The sequence below is a fragment of the Phocoena phocoena genome, chromosome 1, assembly GCF_963924675.1.
Source record: "Phocoena phocoena chromosome 1, mPhoPho1.1, whole genome shotgun sequence".
In the NCBI taxonomy this organism is placed as follows: Eukaryota; Metazoa; Chordata; class Mammalia; order Artiodactyla; family Phocoenidae; genus Phocoena; species Phocoena phocoena.
The window spans coordinates 83,812,950-83,832,160 of NC_089219.1; the positions used below are offsets into that span (position 1 = coordinate 83,812,950).

Below are 19,211 nucleotides of genomic sequence, written 5' to 3' on the forward strand. Positions count from 1 at the left end.
AGCAGTGCTTAAAAGAAACAGTAACCTAGCAGCCGTGGGGGTGTGGATGGGAGGAGTAGAGAGTGAAAGGGGGTAGGGGGCCCATTTTCAGTTGTTTTACTGTCTCACCCCGATAGCACTTTTGCACCGGTCAGCTATTACCCGAAGGACTCCACCAGTGGCTTCTGCGGTGGCTATCATTTCAACTGTAAACAGCCTGACAATGATTGTCCCATTATTGGGACAGAGAGGTGAGAACAGAACCTGAAATTCCTGCATCCCAACTAACTTTTCGGCCTCTCCTCCCGCCACCCACTGCCCACATGCTCACAGATTACGGCAGTCCTCAGACTCCCCAGGCTTTTTACTCTTGTTTTACTTCCTGGAACCCGTGGTTCCTCCAGCTGCTTTAGTTTCTCCAGGTCACGCGTTATGGGAGAGAGCCAGCAGCCCCTGGCCGCCATCCTGATGGAAAGAGGACCACCGCGAAAACTCCTCGAGTGTCGTGGCGGGGTTCAACTCCTGGCTCTACGGTTTTCTCGCTGTGTGTCCCTGAGCAAGTTACATGGCTGCTGTACGTGCCTCAGTTTCCCTCATATGTAGACTGGGGATAACGGTAGTTTCTGCCTTTTTGATTGTTTAATAATGTCTTAAAGCAGTTAAAATAGAATCAGGGGCAGGGTAAGGGCACTCACCTGTTAGCTACGTAGATGTAATTCAGCACCCCACCCAGGCCCGCCCTCTGGAAGGGTTTGTTGAGACTTTCGGCTTCCTGCTCACTGCGGTGGCCGCCGGCTCATTACGCCCCAGAAAGGACGCGCCCAGGGTCGTGGCGGGGCCAGCGGGGGCCTCGCGCTTCAGCGGGCGACACGGGCTTCCCGGGCGCCCCACCGCGCGGAGGTTGAGGCGGGCGGCCCGGGTGCTCACGGGGGCCGGGGGTCCCTCGGGGCAGCGCCAGGGGCGAAGTCCGTGGCGCTCGAAGGCGGCCGCGGGGCGGCGCTGCGCCCCTTCCCGCCGCTTGACTGCCGGGCCCCGTGCCGGCCCGCCGTGGGCTCTGCGTGGGCTCCCAGTGCGCGGCCCCTGGGGCGGAGCGCAGGATGCAGTGCCTCCGCGCCGAGCACCTGGTAAGGCCTGCACCTGGCCCCGGGGGAGGGACCGCGGGGGAAGGCTCGGGCCCCTCCAAGCACCTGCCCGCCCGGACGCTTCCGCCTCCCAGGATCCCCTCGGATCAATACCCACAGCGCCCCCCCTCCCCCCGGCGCCGCCGCGTCCTGGGGGCACCTGGCGGGGAGGACCTCGAACCCCAGTCCTGGGGCGGAGGCGTGGGAGAGGCTGGCCGCCCAGCACCAACTTGGGGCCGCCTCTAGGGGCACCTCCAGGTAAGGACTCGACGACTGGGACCTTAACATCCGCTCTGCACAGGACAGGTGTTTCAAAGGCTCCATGAGAGCTTAAGGCGGCCACGTTTAAAAAAAAAAAAAAAAAAGGAATGGGTTATTCTGAGCAGTCTTCAAGTAAGTTTCGATTCATTTTCCAGGTTGAGACCTGTATGATTATCCTCTTTTCCTCAATACTCTTCCTTCTTTTTCTGGAAGGTTTCCACGGAGACAACCCCCAGGCAAAGACAGTGGCGACCTCAGATTTATAGGAAATGCACAGATAAGGCCTGGTTGTTCCTGTTCTTTCTCTTTTGGGCTGGTTTGGTAAGTGTGAGCGCCTGGCAGGGAAGAGACCAGAGTATGTGTGTGTGTCCTGCGATAGCTGTGCCCCAAATGTAAATAGCGTCCCCAGGGCCTTTCCTGGGGAAAAGGCTCCGGGTGTTACGAGGTTAAAGTTTGTGCTTCAGGGAGCGATCTACCTGCCAGTACCGCAGGGTAAACAGCAGTTCTCCGAAATTCCTGTCAGGTGTCTCAACCTCCTAGGCTCGGTAAATTGGAGAGGCTGGCTTAGTGCTGTCAGTCACGTTCTAATGCGAGGCTCCATTAGGAAATGAGAACCACCGTTTAAAGTGGCATTGTTATTTAATAGGCCAATATGTGGTCTCTTATTATCCCAGCTCACTGAGGGGAAGTTCTTTTACCATCTCATCTCAGCCCCCCAAACATTGATAAAATGTTCCTCTAACAAAGGGAAATCCAGTGTAAGCCTAGAAATATCAATAAATTCTTCTTACTTTAGCTGAGTGTAATGCCCTCTCCATATGTTGTGTTTAGCAGCTAATAGGTAAACAAGCCTTTGCTATAAGACCTCTAGTTTGATAGGTAATGGGATTCCCCCTTCCTACTCTAGTTTCCAGGTGTGTCTCATTGATGGTAGACCTCATGCTGTGCCATTTTTGTCCTGGGAGGGTCTCTTGGAAGCTGAATCTTGTAGCCTTTGTACTTATTTCAGAGTTGTAGTTAACAGCAGAAAAAAGCTCACTCAACTTCTTCAAAGCGTATGTTCATGAAAGCATCCATTCCAGACTGAGCCGTGCTATTTGCTGCATGGTAAATGATCAGTCTATAAAGCTGGACAGTAGCTATCACATAATTACCTCTGTTGAAAGGAAACAAATTTGAATAAACCCTAAAATATATTTGTTCTTCTTTCCAAGTAAGAAAGGCATTTATTCAGTTGCTTACTTACCGACTGGTTTCTCACAGGCAGATGGGTAACAGGCACGATGGAAGGTTGGTCCTTAAAGGCATAATTGAATGTTCTGTGTTGCTTCTATTATGACCCTTGGAGCTCTTCTCTAGGAGCTGCGAGAAACTGTCCCTACAACACCTCCACCTAAACTTGCCCACAGATGCTGGTATTTCTCTCTGGATCTGCTATTGTATAAATGCAGGGAGCAGCTGTTCTGCCAGTACCTGGCAGCCTTGAACCTGGGCTGTTAATGATCTTCCCTGGCCCCTCTACAATTCAAACCTAGTGCAGCACTACCAAACCTTCAACCAACGGCTTTGTGAGGAGAGGATTTGTAGATGGCGCATCACAGCCTGAAGAATTAAGAACCATCTGAGAGGTGGTACAGAGCTAGAAGCTGCTTTAAATTTATATGTCCTTTGCAAAATAAATCTGAAATGCCCACATTCTCTTTACTATATTAAATTTGAATAATGATAGTTCTTCCTTAGGTGACTAGCTTTTAGTATCTTTGCAACTTTTTTTTAACCACAGCCAAGATAGCAAGGAGTGTTTTTTCTGCCTCTCTGCTGTTCGGCTTTCTGGTCGGTCTTGTGACATCCTGACCAGTGACAAGGCACATGCGGGATGGGATTATTGATGGTGCTACCCTGAGTTAGGGCTAGACGAAGGAGGTTTGGGGTGAGGGGCCAGAATTACAAGCAGGGACAGTCTATTATAAACAGAAAGAGTGCCAGCCTTTCTTTATATGTGCGTAAGACACAGAACAGAACGGCTCAAATCCTGGACCATCTCTGCCTCTACTACCTCTCCAGTGTCCTCTCCCACCTTGCCTTTTCTTACTCATCTTTCAAGACTGCTTTTTCCAGATCTCCCCCAGTACAGTTGACAGTGACCTCCTTGATAACCCACTATAACTGCTATACACGCCTACTCTTTGGAATTGCAATTGTGTGTTTGAAATTGGAAAAAACTTTTGATGATTTAAAGTAGTAGTAGTAGGACAGGGACTCAGGATTACCCAAATCTGTTCCCCCCAGAAACCCCCCCCCCAAAAAAAACCCTTCTACTCCTCCCCACAAGCTTCCCAAGGGGGACATTAACATAAAGAATGCTGATAAATGGGAAATATCACTTCATTATTAGATCTCTGGTGAGCCGGGCAAAAGCCCAGGACTCCTTTCCTCCCTCTAAGTCCAAAACCAATCAGGATCTGACCACACTCCAGAAGGAAGGGCAGGAAGGGAACACCCGGGGGCTGGGTCAGCCTATCACGTCAGCCACATGAGCCCACGGTCACACCCAGAACCACAGCCTCAGAGTAAAGGGTAAGGGGTCTGTCCACCGGCAAGGGTGACCCACTCGTCCTGCAGTTTGACCTCAAGACTGAGGAGGTGCTAGCAGAGTAGGAGGGCCAGAGAGCCTCCTTCCGCAGGAAGCCAGCTGTTTATAAGCCCTGAGCCCTGCCTGTCTTCTAGGCCGAATTCCTCAGGGGCAGGGGCTCGGTTGTGTTTGTTTCTATGTCCCTCAGCAACAGTCTCTAGCACACACTGGGCACTTTAAGACTGTTATTTTGATTCCTAAATTAGTAATGAATGTAGAGTATCTGAAACATATTTGACTCTGGGACAATGTACCTTTGGAACATATGGTACCAGTGCTATAGATTCCAAGTATTAAATGGTATTCTACGCATTGTAGATTGAGAAACTTACAACACTAAGCTTATGTTATGGGAAGATACAGACTCAATCGGAGTAGAGGGCCCGTCAATGCATATTAAGGGAACAGTCGTTTGAGCTGAATATTTTAAATAGTCCACATTCATTCTGGAATTGGACAAAAGTGACTATAGATTTCATGATGTTCTTGTCCAGTAGAATTCCTGAGATTCTTTATCTTGTGGTTTTTTGTTTTTTTCTTTTTCTGTGGTACACGGGCCTCTCACTGTTGTGGCCTCTCCCGTTGCGGAGCACAGGCTCCGGACGCGCAGGCTCAGCGGCCATGGCTCACGGGCCTAGCCGCTCTGCGGCATGTGGGATCTTCCCGGACCGGGGCACAAACCCCTGTCCCCTGCATCGGCAGGCGGACTCTCAACCACTGCGCCACCAGGGAAGCCCTATCTTGTGTATTTTTAAGGACTTACTCCAAAACACCCTTTTCTCACTTGTTATGGACAGAGAGTTAGAATCCCCTAAATACAAGACAAAAAGAAAAGTTGAGGGAGGTGGAAGGAAGGAAGGGTTGGACGGATGGATAGAACCTCAGGGAAGGCAGCATAGCCTTGCTTATGACCTTAGATAAAACAAGAACCTCAAGTGGAAAAAAATTGAATTGTCCTGGTGAACATAGGCCAAGAAGAAAAAAATGACAGACTCTTGGAGAAGAAGGTGAGAAGCACAAACTGGTGAGAAAATAGAGAGGAATCTGCTTCAGTGTTTTAGAATGTTCTCCCTCCCTAACCTGGTAAAGCACGTACTAGAGGAGCAGCACGCTAACTGCTCTGATTCGCTGGTATTACTGATGAAGGAGGAAAGTGCAGTGATGCTGGGGAGATTCGTTTCCACCCAGTTCCATTTTATATCAACATCCAAGGATGTGGGGGACCAGTTTCCAGCGCTTGGCCAGGCTCTCATGGCGGCTACTTGGGTTTTGCCAGGTGTTCATCATGGGCTACTCAGTGACGGCTGGGGCCACAGGAAGACTCCTCTTCGGCTACGACAGCTTTGGCAACGTGTGTGGCAAGAAGAACTCCCCAGTAGAAGGGGCCCCTCTTTCGGGGCAGGACATGACCCTAAAAAAGTAAGTTTTCAAGTAAGTCCCCAACCTACAGAGGGGCTAGATTTCAAAACTTTTGTATAAATTAGTCGTTTGAGCCTGGAAACTGTTTTCCCACTCATAACTCTGTCCGCCCAACTCATGAGGGGGAGACGTGTGTGGTAGTAAGGACACAGGTTTTAGAGTCAGCCAGCCCTAAATTGAAATTGGGCAGAGTACTTAACCTCTCTGAGCTGAGTTTTCATCTTTTTAAACTGGTAATTAGACCCACCTCACAAGATTGTTTTAAGGATCCACTGAGACACTGCACGAGCTAAGGCTTAATAAATGTTAGTTGTCACTATTATTATCCATAATGTATCAGAATCATGTTACTAACTATACACCATCCACAGTATTGTTTCTGTGTGGAAATAGCTGAATCCCACCTGCGAATGCTGGGGACCTGTGTCCCACTCCCTCCCCAGCCTACACTCTCAGCTATGGCAATCTCAGCTTTGGTGTCTCACTTTTCTCCCACCGACTCCAACACAGAAACAAAAAGGGGAGAGAAGAGACAGGAATCCCTGAGGGGAGAGAAATCCCTGGCCATGATTTTCTAAGATGGATACAGCCTTGTGATAATTTCAAGACTTGATAATCAAAAGCAGCTCCTAGGAGAGAAATCTTAAAGGTCTAGATAGATCCTGAGTATAAGTTTGGAATCACCAAATACAAATCTCCGACCAGGCCTCCTCTACCCCTGAATTTGCTCTTGAGGAGGGGGCTTTGCACTGCTGAACATGGACTGCCTGAGGGGCGTTTCTCCCTGCACTTGTGGGTGTCACTCACAAAGAAGACAGGAGAGGAAGGGGCTCCCCAGATGCACCTGTGCTCCTGTTTCGACATTGTATTCATAATGCAATGCTGGGAAATAGTCATCCTCTTTGAAATGAAAAGTACATATTTTATTATTCTCAATAGCCAAAAGGTAGAAGCAACCAAGTGTCCATCAGCAGATGAATAAATGAACAAAATGTGTATATATATATACTGGGATATTGTTCAGCCTTATAAAGGAAAGCAATTGTGACACATGTAACAACATAGATGAGTCTTGAGGATATTATGCTAAGTGAAATAAGTCAGTCACAAAAAGATATTTTATGATTCCACTTATATGAGATATCTAGAGTAATCACATTCGTAGAGACAGAAAGTAGAATGGTGGTTGCCAGGGTTTGGGAGTGATGAATTATTATTAAATGGGTGCAGAGTTTCAGTTTTGCAAGATGAAAAGAGTTCTGGGTGGTAGTGATTGCCGCACAGCAATGTGAATGTTCTTAATGCCACTGCACACATAAAAGCTTTAAGACGGTAAAATTTTATGTGTATTTTACTACAATTTTTTAAAATTAATAAGTAGAATAAAGTACGTATTTATCATACACCAAGGAAATCTCTTCCCCCATCTCCTGTTACACCACCCACCATTCTCCCAACCCCAGTTGGAGGATAAAGAAGCTTCTGGCACCCCTTCTCCAGTCCCTCCCCTGGAGGACTGCCTACAGGGCTCTTGGTCTGACATTCCTCTGATCTCAGCAACCCGGTTAAGTGTAGGGCATGGGCCTGAGAGCTGCCACTGCCAACCAGCATGTGACCCTGTTAATGTCAACAACCAGTTTTGTTCTCGTGCCCAGTGGCTGCAGCAGGAAGGGTCTCATGAGTTTCCTGTCTCAAACTGGGAGGCAGGGGGAGGGGTAAGCCTTTAATTCACAGCCTCGGTCTCCTCCTCTCCACTTCTCACTTCCCTGGGTTCAGCTATTCTCTGAGGTATAATTGAACACTCTTGGGTGCAAATATGCTTTCTGTGGACTTCATGAGTAGTTCATGCACTGGCCTCACCTAGCAAACCAGGGACAGTTTAATCAGTCCTTTCCCTTCCTCAGTGACTTGTTCGGAGAACTCCCTAGTGTTAATCAACATCCCAGAAAATGCTGAATCTGGAAAAGGGAAGTTTTGTTAACATTTGAATATGGTTGCCAAGCTGTACAACTCCATAGATGAACCGAGGTAGGCATAATACATGTTAAATTATGTGGAAGTATTTGATGATGAAAGTTTGCCTTAATTATTCCCACATTTGATAGCGTGTGGATATTTTTAAGTCCCACAATCAAACTCAATGACAGGAAATGCTCTACGACATTCTTCTCCTGTTTCATTTGTCTCCTAGATACGTGTTTTTTATGAATTCCTGCAACCTGGAAGTCAAGGATGTGAGGTTCAGTTCCACCATTCTCTGTGTGTCCAGCTGTCCTGAAGAGCAGCTTAATACCCTGGAAGAGGTCCAGCTCTTTGCAAACACTACTGGTAGGTACCGAGGGATGGGGTCACTCTTCCTTCTGAGGCTGGGGACCACAGCAGGGTAACCTGTGCAGACCTAGATAACTTGCCCTGCCCTGGCTTTCTCTGCAAAACTGGAAATTGTCCTTCCTGTGGGTGCCTCTCCTTGTGTAGAAAGGGCCATGAACATTTTCTCCTGAGCTGTTCAGTTTCATTCAGGTTTATCTGGAATTCATCTGAAACCCTAGCTGTTCTCTGCTAACTGCCAGGGACTGGTCTGCCGTAGAGAGCGGGAGGAGACAGCAGACATTTAGGGCCCAAAGGCAAGGTCAGATGGAGGTCAGAGAGCTCTGTGCACTTGGCACATCCAGTCCTAGAGAGGCACCCACAGGCTTTGGGTTGAATTGCCGACAGGTATGTTCTTTCATTAAGATGTTCGGGCCATGATAGTTTCACTGACCAGTGGGATAGCCTTAAGCTGTTCCAAAAGCATTTGTGTAACTTGCTCTGAGCCTGCTTTTCAGATTTATATTTTAAGCGTTAAACAAGCAAAGGAAAGTAAAAAGAAATTCGAGACAACCCACTGCAAATTTCATCTGCTTGTGAAATGGGGTGCCAGAGTTTTAAAACCTGTTTGCAAGGCTGGGTTAAAAATATGAAGCCTATATAATAATTCATCTTCCTATCGTTTTAGTACCTATCGTATAACTTTCATTTTTGAATTTGGCATTTTGGAGAGAGAAAAAGAGAGGACCTAGCTCAGTCTCAGTTTTGATGCTGATTCTTTTTGTCTTAGGTCACCCAGAGACCTGTTTTCTAAACCTGAGTGATTTATTCTGTTTTTTTTTTTTTTCCCCAGTTTGGTAAAATGACTATGGTTTCCTTACTGGCTCCCCTAGAAAGATAAGCACAACGTAGGAAGGTGGTACAGTCTGTGTGTCTTCTGCTTCCAGGGTCCTTCCTGTGTGTTTATAGTTTGAATTCCTTCAACTACACCCAGAATCCAAATGCAGACTCGCTGTGCCCCAGGCTACCAGTTCCTCCAAGGTAAAAGCTTCTATACGTTTTCCTTATCCATTAACAAAAGTTATTGGGTACTTGGTGGGAGGCTGTTACTCTTCTGGGTATCACAGAAAGCAGCCCAAAGGAGATATCCAGTAGAGCCCCTGCCTGCAGGGAGCTTATGGTTTACAGGAGGCCAGGGATAAACAAGGAGGGGCTATTTGCAATATACATATTGGCTTAGGACAATGGATTAGAAACGAGGCTAAATAAGGAGAAAACTCAACAAACAGTAAAAATACACGTAGTCTTCAAATGACAACCTTGGAGCTAGCAAAATGTACTATATGAATTATTACCAAATGAATGATTTTTTAAAGTAGTTGGTGTGTTTCTTCTACTCCAGCTGTTTATTACAAAGTAGAAATTATTTACTTTTGCTTTTTTATTGCAACCAGACATTGTTAGTTTTTTTTAGCTCTAGATTTCTCCATAAGAAACAGGCCTTGGTGGGCAAGGCCAAATGAGTCCACACCTTTCCTCTCAATGAGAATAAAAAACAGGTCCTTCTCAAGGACACCACTCAGTGAACTGCTTTCAGCGTCTTATTCATCCCAATCAACTAGGGCAGTACTTGGCACAGAGGAGGTCCCCTATAATTAAAGTTGTAATGGTGAAACAGTAGTTGCACTGCCACGGTAAATGGCTCACGTGTGAGCCATTGAGAAGACTAAGGGGAAAAATGCAATTAATATTCATTGCCACCATCAGGATACTGAGATGTACTGAAGGAGGACTTGGGTTTATTTTGCATTACCATTCTTTTGAAAATTGTACATATGTTTACAGTGAATGAGACCTCTGTGCACAATCCCTTCAAGATAATGACAATTTAAGTAGAACCAAGGCATCATGCCAACCCCCTGCTCTAGTGTTCATCAAACTCGTGACTGGGATTCACAGTAAGACATGTATTACATCACAACCCCAGCATACATAGCTTCATACATACTTCTGTATATGGAACAGAAATAAAAGTCTCACAAAACAAGACTTCCCCTTACTGCATATGATTCACACTAATAGTTTCTATTCCATTTCACTTTTTAAAAAAGTAATCTATTTCATAATCTTCTAACAGGCTGCAAATGCAGCTTGAAAAATGCTGAGATAGCAGGTGCTAAAAAGTGAGATTTTAACAGAATAGGAGGAAGAATATAGTTAACCATCCTTGTGCCCTTCTTTTCTAAAATAAATGCTTTGTGTTATAAGTAATTGAAAGAGGGGAGAATTATTTCCAGAGGAGAATACCATATCATTTTACTATAATATCTTATTTTTTTATTCTGATTTTTGTTAGATGTCATAAACATGTCTCAATGAAACATAACTAAATCCAGGGGAAAAAAAACAAAAATGTTGTAGTAACTTGAAAGAAAATTATTTAACAGGCAGAGAGAAGTTCTTTTTAACTTTATACCCTTTGACCAACATCTCCCCTTTTCCCTCCCTCCCCTGTGGTGACCACCATTCTGTTCTCTGCCTCTGTGAGATTAACTATTTTAGATTCCACATATAAGTAACGTAGTGCAGTGTTTGTCTTTTGAGAAGGATTTTTTAAAGAACACTATTTGTAACTGGACCTGCAGAAGGAATTGAAAGAGAATAGAATTTTTAAGGCTGTAATTAAACCAGAGTTGGATAAACTCTCCTCTTACTGTAAATGGGATGGTAACTGTAATTCCATGGGAAGCTTATATCTTGATATTGATGATGATAACAACAAACATCTATTGAGCTCTGATACTTGCCAGGTACTTTTCTAAGCTCTTTACATGTATTAATTTACTTGGACCTCATAAAACCTCTGTGTTGTGGATATCGTTTCAACCCTATTTTATAGCTGAGAAAGCTGATGCAGAGGTAGGTTAAGGTTGCACAAGTGGAAGAGCTGGCATTCAAACCCAAACAGCGTCCATATTTGTTCCTATAACCCAAAACAAACAGTCAAGACTTCGTTGGTTTTATTTTGCCTGGCAAATGGCCTCCTTAGGCTCACATCAAGCTTGGGGGGGGGGTGGCGGGGGCGCTGGGAGGATGGTCCTGTACACTGTGTCCTCGGGGCACCATCTTTTCTACCGCTCAAGCCGATCCTACGCCTTTCACCCCTTAAATGCAGACCTTTCCAACGCTAACTTTTCAAGTGAAGACAAAACTGCTGATTGGCTTTTCTTGGATGGAGTTAGGGAGATAGAAATAGGCTCGAGGGCTCCATTTCCTTTTCCTACACAAGCAAGTGGTTGTTTTAAGATGGAAATTATCATATTTATCATGGAAGAGCAGTGCCAAGAGTGAAAAGCTTGAGAACATGAGAAGTGTGGCTATACGGCCAAAGCACATTTTCTAAATACCTCTTTTTGACTAAGCCAATTGTTTCTTCTCTCTGGGTTGGTCACGTGAGGTATAACATACCCTTTTATAGCAATGACTGAGTATCAAGAAGATTTGTGTACCTAGGAATGAGCTTCTAAGAGCAGTGAAAAAATACTGCAGAAGATAACAAGCAAGCATATCTTTTTCCTTTTGGTGTTCAGTGTAATATTTGTATTTTGAGTCCCCATATATTTAAAATGTAAAAGGCTTGGGCTTTTCCCTCCAGTAAATTCTAGCCTCTCACCTTGGTGCCTGTGCATGTCACTGCATTGTTTGCTTGAATAAATTCCATATAGAGAGTCACCTAAATATACAGTCAGCTCTCCAAATTACTTCCAGCATATCTGAGTGGCTTTGCTGATGGGGAGAGGAAAAGCAGAAGTGGGGAAGAAATCACAGTTTGTGGCCAAGAGACACATCCCCTGCCCCAGCTAATGAGGTACTCCATAGGCAGCTACCTGGTCAGCCACCTACCAGCTAGCTGGTCACCAGGGGTGACCCACACTTTACATGCCTCTCTTCATCACTCTCCGGGGTAAGATGGGTCATTCTTTACCAGTACAGGGAAGTTAAATGCCTAAAAAGCACCATGTTTAGCAAACTATGTTGACAAGATTAAGCTCTTAGGGAAAATTATGTTTGGGGGAATATAAAATGACATTGAATCTATATATCTGACCTTATTTTTCAGAAACACTAAATGAAAGTTCAGAAAACATTTTCTTTCAAAACAATTCAAATTCTTTGGTATTAAGACTATTTAGTAAAAGCAAAGAAAAAGAAAATAGAGGTTTAGAAGTTGAAAAGCAGGAGGTAAAATTATTACTCTGTAGGTGGTAAGAAAATTAACTGAAAAGCTACAAATGACAAGAAACTTTGGTGGCAGGGAACAAGATAAATATACTGAAATCTGTAGCATTCATATGTTTTTTGAAAAGACTCCTTTTACCACAGCAAGAAAAAACACCTACAAAAACACAGAAGTGCCTAGAAATAAATTTAACAAGAAATATACAAGAGCCACAGGAAGAAAACTTTCATATATTCCTGAGCTACAAAGAAAGCTTGAACAAATCAGAAGACAGAAATTGTTCTTGACAGTATGACTCAACATTATAAAAATGTTACTTCTCCCTACATTATTAAGATGTTATTTCTGTATAAGTTGAGCTATAGGTTTATCATGATTAAAATAAAAATAGCAGGATTTTTTCAGTAGCTAGATAAGCTGATGTAAGTTTGCAAGGAAAAAACTTTCTTAAATGGCCAAGAAAAATCTGAAAAAGAAAAACAATGAAGGAAAACCAGCCCTTCCAGTTTTTAAAACAATGTTTAATAATTAAAATGCTGGGTACTAGTTCATATGTAGAAAGATCAGTGAAAGATATTATATAATCCAGGAATAGACCCAAATTCTTACAAGAATTTAGTAAATGATAAAAAAAAATGGCCTCTCAAATCAGTGACAAAAAGATGGACTGTTCAACATGTAGGTTGGGACAGCTGGGTAGGCATCCAGAGGGAAGAGCTGGATCTACACCTCGTGGCTTATATGGATAAATTCCAAATGGATTAAAGATTTTAACTTATAAAGTGAAACCAGGAAGTACTAGAAGGCATGAGAGAATTCTCTTATAGCCTGGAAGTAAGGAAGGCTTCTAACCATGACTTAAAACTCAGGAGGCATAAAATTAAAAATTCATTGAGTATATTAAAAACAAATATTTCTGCATGACAAAACACTAGAAGCAAAATTAACAGGCAAATAAGTTGCTATTCATATAAAAAAGATTAATCTCTAATTTATGAAAGGCCTTACTAGTCAACTTTTAAAAGACCAATATCTCAATATAAAAATAAAAAAAGAATATGAATAGATGCTGCAGAGAAAAAGCACAATATTTTTTAAAGATACTAAAAAAGAATGAACCTCCCTCACGATAGGGTAAATTCCATTTAAGACTCTAATGTTTTCACCCCATAGCCTGGCAACATGTTTAAAAAAAACACCTTTGGCAAGAGTGTAGGGAAATAGGCACTTCCATACAATGCTGAGGCAGGATCCTGAGGGTAATTTGTCAATATTCATCAGTCATGAAGGTACATACATTCATTAATGTTTTACTGAAGTATGGTTGATTTACAATATTGTGTTAGGGGACTTCCCTGGTGGCACAGTGGTTAAGAATCTGCCTGCCAATACAGGGGACACGGGTTCGATCCCTGGCCTGGGAAGCTCGCACGTGCCGCGGAGCAACTAAGCCCGTGCGCCACAACACTGAGCCTGTGCTCTAGAGCCTGCGAACCACAACTAATGAAGCCCGCGAGCCTAGAGCCCGTGCTCCGCAACAAGAGAAGCCACCGCAATGAGAAGCCCATTCACTGCAACTAGAGAAAGCCCGCACGCAGCAAGGCAGGCCCAATGCAGCCAAAGATAAATAAATTAATTAATTTTTAAAGAACTCTTAAACCAATATTGTGTTTCGGGTGTACAGCATAGTGATTCAGTTTTTTTTTTTCTGATTATATTGATTATATGTTGTTATAAGATATTGAATATAATTCCCTGTGCTATACAGTAAATCCTTGTTGCTTATCTATTTTATGTATAGTAGCTTGTATCTGTTAATCGCATACTCCCTTTCTCTCCCCTTTGGTAACCACAAGTTTGTTTTCTATGTCTATGAGTCTGTTTCTGTTTTGTATATAGATTCATCTGTATTATAATATTTTTTAGATTCCACATTATAAGTGATATCATATAGTATTTTTCTTTGGCTTGCTTCACTAAGTATAATATTCTCTAGGTCCCTCCATGTTGCTGCAAATGACAGTATTTCATTCTTCTTTATGGCTGAGTAATATTCCATTGTATGTAGATACCACATCTTCTTTATCCATTCATCTGTTGATGGACATTTTAGGTTGCTTCCCTGTCCTGGTTATTATAAATAGTGCTGCTATGTACACTGGTGTGCATGTATCTTTTTGAATTAGAGTTTTCATTTTTTCTAGTATATGCACAGGAGTGGGATTGCTGGATCATATGGTAGCTCTAATTCTAGTTTTTTAAAGGAACCTACATACTGTTTTCCCTAGTGGCTACACCAATTTACATTCCCACCAACAGTGTACAAGTGTTCTCTTTTCTCCACACCCTTTCCAGCATTTATTATTTGTAGACTTTTGATGACGGCACTTCCAACTGGTGCAAGGTGATACCTCACTATGGTTTTGATTTGCATTTCTCTAATAATTAGCGATGTTGAGCATCTTTTCACGTGCTTCTTGGCCACCTACATTTCCTCATTGGAAAAATGTCTGTTGAGTTCTCTGTCCATTTTTTAATTGAATTGTTTATCTTTTCAGTATTAAGTTATATGAGCTATTGGTATATTTTGGATATTGACCCCTTGTCAGTCTCATCATTTGCAAATATTTTCTCTGAATCCATAGGTTGTCTTTTCATTTTGTTGATGGTTTCTTTTGCTGTGCAAAAGCATTTAAGTTTAATTAGGTCCCATTTGTTTATTTTTGCTTTTGTTTCCTTTGTTCTAGGAGACAGATGCAAAAAAATATTGCTAAAATTTATGTCAAAGGGTGTTCGGTCTGTGTTTTCCTCTGGGAGTTTTTTAGTATCTTGTCTTACATTTAGGTTTTTAATCCATTTTGAGTTTATTTTTGTATATGGTGTTATAGAATGTTCTAATTTTATTCTTTTACATGTAGCTGTCCAGTTTTCCCAGCACCACTTATTGAAGAGACTGTCTTTTCTCCATTGCATGTTCTTGCATCCTTTGTCGTAGATTAATTGACCATAGGTGTTTGGGTTTATTTCTGGCCTCTGTATCCTGTTCCATCAATCTATATGTCTGCTTTTGTGCCCATACCATGCTGTTTTGATTACCATTGCTTTGTAGCATTGTCTGAAGTCTGGAAGGGTTGTACCTCTAGCTTTGTTCTTTTTTCTCAGTATTGCTTTGGCAATATGGGGTCTTTTGTGGTTCCATATAAATTTTAGGATTATTTGTTCTAGTTCTGTGAAAAATGTCATGGATATTTTGATAGGGATCACATTAAGTCTGTAGGTTGCCTTGGGTAATATGGCCATTTTAACAATATTACTTCCCCAATCCAAGAGAATGGGGTGTCTTTCCATTTCTTTGAATCTTCTCCAGTTTCTTTTTCAATGTTTTATAGTTTTCAGCATATAGTCTTTCACCTCTTTGGTTAACTTTATTCCTATGTGTTTTTTTTAATGAGATTTTAAATGGGACTTTTTAAAATTTTTGATATTTTGTTATTAGTGTAAAGAAGTACAACAGATTTCTGTATACTAATTTTGTATCCTGCTACCTTGCTGAATTCGCTTATTAGTTCTAGTAGTTTTTGTGTGGAAACTTTAGGGTTCTCTACATAGAGTATCATGTCATCTGCAAATAGTGACAGTTTTACCTCTTCCCTTCCAATTTGGATACCTTTTATTTCTTTTTTTGTCTGATTGCTGTGGCTAAGACTTCCAATACTATGTTGAATAGAAGTGGTGAGAGCGGGCATCCTTGTCTTTTTCCTGAATTTAGTGGGAAGGCGTTTGTTTTTCACTGTTGAGTATTGTGTTGGCTGTGGATTTGTCATAAATGGCTTTTATTATATTGAGATATGTTGCCTTTATACCCACTTTGGTGAGTGTTTTTATCATGAATGAATGTTGAATTTTGTCAAATTTTTTTGCATCTATTGAAATGATTATGTGATTTTTGTCTTTTGTTAATGTGGTGAATCACATTGATTGATTTGTATATGTTGAACCTTTCTTGCAACCCTGCAATTAATCCAACTTGATCATGGTGTATGATCCTTTTTATGTATGGATTTGGTTTGCTAATATTTTGTTGAGATTTTTGCATCTATATTCATCAAAGATATTGGCCTGTAATTTTCTTTTTTGGTAGTGTCTTTGTCTGGTTTTGGCATCAGCGTGATGGTAGCCTCATAGAATGAATTTGTGAGTGTTCCTCTCTCTTCAACTTTTTGGAATTGTTTGAGAAGGATAGATATAAGTTCATCTTTACATGTTTGGTAAGATTCCCCAGTGAAGCTGTCTGGTCCTAGACTTTTGTTTGCAGGGAGTTTTTTTTTTTATTATTACACATTCTATTTCACTTCTAGTAATGTCTGTTCAAATTATCTGTTTCTTCTTGACTCAGCCTTGGCAGGCTGTATGTTTCTAGAAACTTTACCATTTCTTCTAGGTTGTCCAATTTGTTGGCGTATAACTGTTCATAATATTTTCTAATGTTTTAATATTTCTGTGTTATTAAGTTATTTCTTCTCTTTCATTTCTTGTTTTGTTTATTTGGATCCTCTCTCTTTTCCTATTGGTGAGCCTGGCTAGAGGTTTGTTGATTTTGTTTATCTTTTAAAAAAACTACCTCTTGGTTTTATTGATCTTTTCAATTCTTTTATCTCTATTTTATGTATTTCCTCTCTGATCTTTATTGTTTCCTTCCTTCTGCTGACTTTGGGTTTTGTTTGTTCTTTTTCTAATTCTTTAGGTGACCGGTTAGGTTGTTTATTTGAGATTTTTCTTGTTTCTTGAAGAAGGCCTGTATCACTATGAACTTCCCTCTTAGAACTGCTTTTACTGCATCCCATAAATTTTGTAAGGTTATATTTTCATTTTCATTTGTCTCAAGGTATTTTCCAATTTCTTCTTTGATTTCATCATGGCCCATTTTTGTTTGTTTGTTTTTTGGGGTTTTTTTTTTTTTTTAGTAGGATGTTGTTTAGTATTTTCCTCTTTTTCTTTCTGTAGTGGATTTCTAGTTTCATACTCCTGTGGTCAGAAAAGATGCTTGAAATAATTTCTGTCCTCTTAAATTTGTTGAGGCTTGCTTTGTGACCTAGTACGTGGTGTATCCAGGAGAACATTCCATGTGCGCTTGAAAAGAACGTGTATTATGGTTTTTTTGGCTGTAGTGTCCTGTAGATATCAGTTAGTTACAACTGGTTTATTGTGTCATTTAGGACCTCTGTTGCCTTATTGATTTTCTGTCTGGATGATCTGTCCATTGATGTCAGTGGAGGGTTAAAGTCTCCTACTATTATTGTATTCTTGTCCATTTCTCCCTTTATGCTTGTTAGTATTTGTTTTATGTATTTAGGAGGTCCCATACTGGGTGCATAATATTAAAGAGTGTAATATCCTCTTCTTGTATTGAACCCTTTATCATTACTTAATGTCCTTCTTTGTCTTTCTTTATGGCCTTTGTTTTAAAGCCTATTTTGTCTGATATGAGTATTGCTACCCCTGCTTTCTTCTTGTTTCTAGTTACATTAAATATTTTTTTCTGTACCCTCATTTTTAGTCTGTGAGTGTCTTTTGCCCTGAAGTGAGTCTCTTGCAGGCAGCATATTGTAGTTTCTTGTTTCTTTTATTCAATCTGCCATGCTATGTCTTTTGAGTGGAGCATTTGGTCCATTGACATTTAAAGTAATAATTGATAGGTATGTATTTATTGCCATTTTAATCCTTGTTTTCCAGTTGTTCTGTAGTTCTTCTTCATTCATTTCTTCTTCTTTTTGTATTTTCTTTTGTGATTTGATGACTTTCTTTTGTAGTATGCTTGAGTTCCTTTCTTTTTGTTTTTTGTGAATCTGTTCTGCTTTTGATTTGTAGTTACTATGAAGTTCAAGCGTGTTGACCCACAACTATATCTATTTACTTGCTTTAAACTAATAGTCATTCAAGGTCAAAGACATTCTAAAAGATCTACATTTTTATACTCCCCTCCCTCACATTTTGTGCTTTTGATGTCATATTTTACATCTTCATGCTTATCCTTTTCCTATTTATTGTAAGTACAATTGCTTTTACAATTTTTTATTGTTGTTTAATCTATGTACTGGCTTATTTAAGTAATCGTCAATCCTTTTATATATTTGCCTTTTCTATTATGATTTTCCCTTTCCTATAAATTCTTGTGGGTTTTCTATTTAGAGAAGACCCTTTGATGTTTCTTTTAGGGTAGGTTTAGTATTGCTGGATTTTTGTTTTTGCCTCTCTGGGAAATCTTTCTCTCTCCTTCTATTCTAAATGATAATCATGCTGGGTGGAGCATCCTAGGTTTTTCCCTTTCAGGACTTTGAATGCATCTTGCCACTCCCTTCAGGTCCTGCAAAGTTTCTGCAGAGAAATCAGCTGATAGCCTTATGGGGGTTCCCTTGTAACTGACTCTTTGTTTTTCTCTTGCTGCCTTTAGAATCCTCCCTTTAACTTTTGCCATCTTAATTATGATATGTCTTGGTGTGGGTCTGTTTGGGTTCATATTGTTTGGGACCCTCTGTGCTTCCTGCACCTGGTTATATGTTTCCTTCTTAAGGTTTGGGAAGTTTTCAGCAATAATTTCTTCAAATACATTTTCGATCCCCGCTACCTTCTCCTTCTGGAACGCCTATTATGTGTAGGTTGGCACATTTTATATTATCCCATAAGTCTCATATGTTGCTTTCATTTGTTTTCATTTGTCTTTCTATCTGCTGTTCTGCTTGGGTGATTTCCATTATTCTATCTTCTAGTCACTTATTCATTCTTCTGTGTCATTTATTCTGCTATGAATTGCTTCTAGATTGGTTTTTATCTTGGCAGTTGAATTGTCTCTTTTTGATTGGTTCACCTTTATAGTTTCTAGCTCCTTGTTACAGTGATCTGCATTTCTATCAATAATCTTTCTTAATTCAGTTATCATTTTTATTGCCAACTTTTTTAACTTGGGGTGTAGTGGATTGGAGAGGTCTGTTTCATTGTTTGTTCTTTCAGGGGATTTTTCTTTTTCATTTAATTGGGAGTAGTTCCTTTGCCTTTTCATTTTATTTAACTTTCTCTGTCTTTATAAATTTAGGAAACACAATTATCTACTGTGGTCTTGAAGGGGTGTTTTTATGTGGGAGCATCTCTGTGTAGACTGTCCCTGTCCAATGTCTTTGGTGCAAGTTGCTGGCTTGGGTATGGCTGCCAGCCAGGTCTTTCCTCAGAGTTTGCTGGCCATTATCCCCTTGATAGG

The 19,211-nt window shown here is 41.3% G+C and overlaps 1 protein-coding gene across 1 annotated transcript in view; it reads left to right on the plus strand.

Moving 5' to 3' along the window:
- Nucleotides 1–1,056: 1,056 nt before the first annotated feature.
- The window catches only part of SLC44A3 (solute carrier family 44 member 3), an 82,354-nt gene continuing 64,199 nt past the window's right edge, over nt 1,057–19,211 (plus strand). The window contains exons 1-5 of the mRNA XM_065877219.1: nt 1,057–1,103; nt 1,575–1,682; nt 5,270–5,412; nt 7,604–7,740; nt 8,667–8,760. Of these exons, the coding sequence (XP_065733291.1) occupies nt 1,077–1,103; nt 1,575–1,682; nt 5,270–5,412; nt 7,604–7,740; nt 8,667–8,760 (509 nt within the window). The 5' untranslated portion in view covers nt 1,057–1,076. The remainder of the gene's footprint in view (nt 1,104–1,574; nt 1,683–5,269; nt 5,413–7,603; nt 7,741–8,666; nt 8,761–19,211) is intronic.